Here is a 6000-nt window from a genome sequence, read left to right on the forward strand (position 1 = left end):
GGCTTGGAGGGCCGAAGGGCCTGTTCCTGTGCTGTACTTCTCTTTGTTCTCTTTGTTCAAAACATAAAAACAAGTGACAGATGGCCCTGTGGGGGGAGGGGGTGTTTGGGAAAAATGATTTAAAAAATTGAACAAATCATTAAATATATTTTAAAAAATTATATCAGTATTAAGTTTTAAAAATTGGATTATCAAAAGGAGTCAAGGGGGAGGAAAGAGTTCATGGTCTGAAGTCGTTGAATTCAATGTTAGGTCCGGAAGGCTGTAAAGTGCCTAATCGGAAGATGAGCTGCTGTTCCTCCAGTTTGCGTTAGACTTCAATGGAATATTGCAGCAGGCCAAGGACAGACATGTGGGCCTGAGAGCAAGATGGTGTGTTGAAATGGCAAATGACAGGAATGTTTGGGTCATGCTTGCAGACTGAGCAAAACGGTCACCCAGTCTGTGTTTAGTCTCCCCAACATAGAGACCGCATTGGGAGCAGCGAATGCAGTAGATCAATTTGAAGGAGGTGCAAGTGAAGCACTGCTTTGCCTGAAAGGGGAGTTTGGGGCCTTGAATAGTGAGGGGGGAGGAGGTACAGGGGGCAGGTGTTGCACCTTCTGTGATTGCATGGAACGTGCTGTGGGAAGGGGATGAGGAGTTGGGGGTGATGGAGGAGTGGACCAGGGTGTCACGGAGGGAATGGTCCCTATGGAATGCTGAGGAGGGGCGGTGGGGGAGGGGGGTGAGTGCGGGTGAGTGGAAGATGTGTTTGGTGGTGGCATCATGCTGGAGTTGGCAGAAATGGCGGATGATGATCCTTTGAATGTGGAGGCTGGTGGGGTGAAATAGGTTCTCATATCCACCTTATCAGTTCCCCTTAATATCTTGAAAACTTTGATGAACTAACTTTTAACTTTCTAAATTCCACAGACTACAATCCTAGTGCTTTTATCAAAGGGGCACTGTTCCTATACAGAAGCATAGCCAAATGTCTAAAGTGAGAATGATAAAGATTTGCATACTGGCAGTAGGTTGCTGCAGGTACAAAGCTTGCCATTTTGCTTCAAGAGATATCCCTCATAGTTTGACTTTTACATTTTTTTAAACAAACTCAATTGTAGAATGCTTTGAAATGGCACGGTGCTAGATTTCGCGAAGGGTAATAGAACAAAAATACAAGATATTTCAGTAGGGAAAAAGAGTGTTGTGTCTGTACTCTAGTGATCAAATTCCCATCTCCATGACGTTTGTATTTTCTTTAACAAGCAAGCCTAGAAGTGGAGGGCAGGAGACAAAAGGAGATGCTGTTGTAAAATTGCTCAAACAGATCTTCACGACAATATCCATGGAAGTTGCTGAGTTGTCACTCCAGTTCTATAGGACAGCATAGATATGGTAACTTGCATATAAGAATATCAACCCACATCAAAAATGCAAATGAAGAATAATGAAAGATGATTGCAGATCCAGGTTTATGACAGTAAACAATATATCCTATCAAAATCCAATTGAAATGTCCAATAAGAGGAGTGTTTTTACATCACAACTGTCTGAAAACCTATTTACTGACACCAGGGGCCTGATTTTACCACGTAAGTGAATGGGCTTTCAATGGGTCAAAGTGAGGCCCTAGGACTTTAAAGTAAATTCTTAAAAGAAAATCAGCGGTAATAGTAATTTAATCATTGACATAACGAAATAGTTCAGGTGGCATCAGGACTATGGAGAGGGAGGCTTTCACCTACCACATTGGGACTACAGCTGTAATCGGAGGACAGGCAGTAATAGCTAAAAAATTGTTTAAAAGGTATGATTTTTTTTAAGATTATATACTAATATGTTTGTAAGTTTTGGTCACATTCATAATGACTGAAATTCATCATTATCAGCATGTCCAGGTATATCACTGACCAGGCTATTCTTGAGATGTTATTTTGATTGATATTTTTAAATGTCAGTTTGTAATCTGTTTAAAATCAATTTAAACAATTAAAATGGTATTTTATGGCAGGTAAAAGTTGAAAACTAGCATTGAACAAATTCATTCTAATTCTCCCCTAAATAATCTTGTTGTGATAATACTTTACCATGCAAAAATAATAAAATAATATTTTTGCTTCAAATTAATAAGTAGATAAACTGAGATAGGAAACTGACAGCATGGGATTTATTTCTGTCACTACCACAATGTGGCATAAAAAGTAAGAACTTCTTATTAACAAAGTTTAGAATGTATCTGCACTCAATATACTCCATGTGCAACACTATACAATCAGAAAGGTGAGTATTCTGTTAAAAAGAATCATTTTAGTATTCAAATACACACAATTAAAGGTTCCTTAAACAAATCTACAATTAAAATTGATTTGTCACCTCTACTAAATCCATGACGCAGAACAAGGAGAGGGTGGTGTTCATTTTTGTGATGATGAAAGTTCATTAACAACCTCGACTACTTTAATAACTAATATGTTATCCAAATTGAAAGGTTTAGAAATAAATGGAAGAATTTTAAAAACAAACTACGTGATGTCCAGTTTTCATTTAGAAATTTCCAAATGCACCACTGAAATATTGTCTAGTCCAAGACCCAATGAGTGTCATCCCGAAGCTAAGGGGTATTTTTGATTTCAACCACATGGGTCTGATAACCCATCATTATGCAGCAAACAGCAGGCTTTGCGATTCTCAATTTCACCTAAACCATCAGAGGAGGAATAAAAATAGCAAATCAACCATCAGGCCTTGTATATAGGAGCTAGCTCAAGGTTGAAATCAGAAAGAGTCCAAACAGTGGATTACCCAGCACTTGACATGAAATATTGCCTCTTTCCTTTTCTTTATAAATCGTACATGCATGGAACTAATTCAACAGAAAAGCCTCTCTGCAACACATACAGTTGCAAATATCCTTACCAAATGGTGGATTGGGAATGAGTCATCAATTTTAAGAACACACATTTAACAGCAACACTGCATTGTGTGGATGTTTTACTCTATAGAAGTTAAACAGATATCTAAAGGCAATCTTAGATGTTTTCAAGTTTCTTCAATGGAGAAATAATGGAGAGAGCAATGAAAAAGCAAACTAATGGAACTAAAGTGGGACAAAAACAAAGATACCTGGAAAAACTCAGCAGGTCTGACAGCATCTGTGGAGAGGGATACAGTTGACGTTTTGAGTCTGTATCCCTCTCCGCAGATGCTGTCAGACCTGCTGAGTTTTTCCAGGTATCTTTGTTTTTGTTCTAGATTTCCAGCATCAGCAGTACTTTGCTTTTATCTTTTGAACTGAAGTGGGAGTTCAGCATGCTTCCAGGTTCAATCCCCAGTTTAAATTGGGTTAGCTGATTTCAGCAATGGCAACAGTTAATACATTACAATTGTCATGGGCCGTAGAGGAAGGAAAGAAATATTATTTATCAATGCATATCATTAAGATGCAAATAATGTATTATTTATTCAAGCAAATTGGTACACACACACCCATTAAATACACTTGTTTGAAAATTTTGAAGGCTGAACAAATGTACCCATCTCAAACAACTAGAAATCACTTGGAATGCAACTTATATATCCTAGTGCTAGTAACAAAAATCTAATTTTAAAAAATAAACTTCACAGATTAATAGAATCACAAATTCACAGCACAGAAGGAGGCCATTTGGCCTGTCATGTCCATGCCAGCTCTCTGCAGGAGCAACTCAGCTAATCCCACTCGCTCCAATGAAAGATCACAGACCTGAAACTTTCTCTCCACAGATACTGCCAGACCTGCTGAGTATTTCCAATATTTTCTGTTTTATTATTTTAATCCTGCACCCTGTTGCTCAGCAAATGACTACAGTGCATGCTGTGGCACTGAGCTAAACCACAAGTGAAGTAGCAGATTAAATTAGCTCATCTCAGTTGGTGCAGCAGTGAGGGTTCTAAAAGTTGCCTTGATGTTTGGGGGGGAGGGTAGGTGTAATTGTAAATGCTCTCACGCAAACACACATCCTTTGACAAGGTAAACCGAGTTGTGATTGGCAGAGGCCCGTGATCAGTACTTGTTTTTTTTCCGCCTTGACTGACCCGAGAAACTTGATTGCTCATATCCACTGCCTACGTGCTCAACCAAGCATTCACATCATGGAAAGAGGCAACCTCGCATCTTACAGAAAGCAACCTCAGCGCGGTACCTATCATATCCAAGCCAAAACACCAGCTTCGAGTACACTCGCACTATACCGAACATATACCGATTTAGATAAAAGCAAAGCACTGCGGATGCTGGAAATCCGAAACAAAAACAGCTGGAAAAACTCAGCAGGTCCGACAGCATCTACGGAGAGGAACACAGCCAACGTTTGGAGTCCGTATGACTCCTCGAAACGTTAGCTGTGTTCCTCTCCGCACATGCTGTCGGACCTGCTGAGTTTTTCCAGCTATTTTTGTTTTTATACCAACTTAGCACCACTATTAGGGGACATCTCTAAATAAGCGTAAGACTAAAGCAATGTTCTACACCGTTCTGATAAAATCCCACCATATTCAGACGAAACGCTGCATATTAAAATAAAAGATTCACTGTTACCTGATGGGAATATTCCTGGACATCTAATTGTACCTTTAAAGCAGTGTGCTGTTTACTCCAGGCTGGAAATACACACAACAACAAGAGCGGAGTCAACATTGTGAGAATCACTTATTTTGGGGGGTTTTTTTTTAACGGTTCCAATCCAAATTCTGCAAAATGTAGTTGCTGACAGCTAGCAAGAACCGGGAGCGAAAGAAACTCGACTCATTGAAAGGTTGGTGTTAAAGAGAAGCCCCGCCGCCTCGTAAAATTCACGTTACTTCCTGGTGTGTAACACTAAACCGGCACGTCGCAGCAATGACCAGGAGATATCAACATCCAGTGGCGTCACAGTTTGTTTCCCAGTAATGTCTGTTACATGTAACTGTTTATCTTGGCGAATGTGACCATGTGCCTATAGTACGGCACTATATATATATATATACACACATAGGTCGCTGGGAAGGGCAGAAGGGACAACTTTCTCTTAATATTGCGAGGATGTGGAATACCTGTTTGTTTGACTCCGGTCACAGGAGTCAGACTCTTGAGCTGGCAAGAGTGGGAGTTTTGAAATATGTGTGTGACCTAAAGGTATACAGCCTGGTGCATCATATGGCAAGTCAGCATTCACATTTAAGTGATTTTGTATTATCTCATACTGTTCTGCATAGAAAGCTGTCTTTTTCGTGACGCATTAAAATCGGCTGCCGAGCATTTTAGCATATCTGCTTCAACCTCAATTGACTGTCTTCCAGCAAATGACGTTGAAATATATTGGAAGAGACTGCGACCTTTGTGGTCAAATTAGTATCGTTATTGCAACAGCACTTCTTTAAATACAGGATTTCTGTTCTGAAGGAGTCATATGGACTCGAAACGTTAACTCTTTCTCTCCACAGATGCTGTCAGACCTGCTGAGCTTTTCCCAGCAATTTTTGTTTTTATTTCTGGTTATTCGTTCACCACTTTAACGGAATCCAAACTTCTCACTCTGGAAGACCTACATAAAGCTGTTCATATCTAAAAAAAAACAGGCCGAGGGACATAAATATAATTTCTTGTCAAAAATCTGGCCTTGTGACTTGTTTATAGTCCTGGAATATGAAAGTCTAATTGGGAACTATTTTCTCCTGAGTTGAAAAGGCGGGTTTACGTTCAACGGGCTCCACATTATTTGAGGGATAGTTGGGTCGAAACTTCCGAGCTCCAGAGCAGTGTAACGGTGGCAACGATGTGCTGGGGACACCCGCCCCCGGAAATCCCCAGTTAAAGTTTGCATAGCAATTGCCTAGGAAGTGCACTGGGGACTATCCAAATGTTGCGATTTAAGTTTCATATTTCGGATGGTTCTGACTATCATCAATAGTTACCCATAAAAAGTTAGAAGAATTTAAACCACTTCTAGCTTCTGGGTAACTATTATACAGACTGGTGAACACCCCCTCCCCCCCTCC

The 6000-nt window shown here is 40.0% G+C and overlaps 1 protein-coding gene across 1 annotated transcript in view; it reads right to left on the minus strand.

Annotated features, from left to right (window-relative positions):
* ero1a (endoplasmic reticulum oxidoreductase 1 alpha) overlaps positions 1-4810 on the minus strand; it is a 28799-nt gene extending 23989 nt beyond the window's left edge. Inside the window, exon 1 of the mRNA XM_078562609.1 lies at positions 4562-4810. Within this exon, the coding sequence (XP_078418735.1) occupies positions 4562-4660 (99 nt within the window). The 5' untranslated portion in view covers positions 4661-4810. The remainder of the gene's footprint in view (positions 1-4561) is intronic.
* Positions 4811-6000: the final 1190 nt, after the last annotated feature.

The sequence above is a fragment of the Cetorhinus maximus genome, chromosome 18 (genome assembly GCF_964194155.1).
Source record: "Cetorhinus maximus chromosome 18, sCetMax3.hap1.1, whole genome shotgun sequence".
Taxonomy (NCBI): Eukaryota; Metazoa; Chordata; class Chondrichthyes; order Lamniformes; family Cetorhinidae; genus Cetorhinus; species Cetorhinus maximus.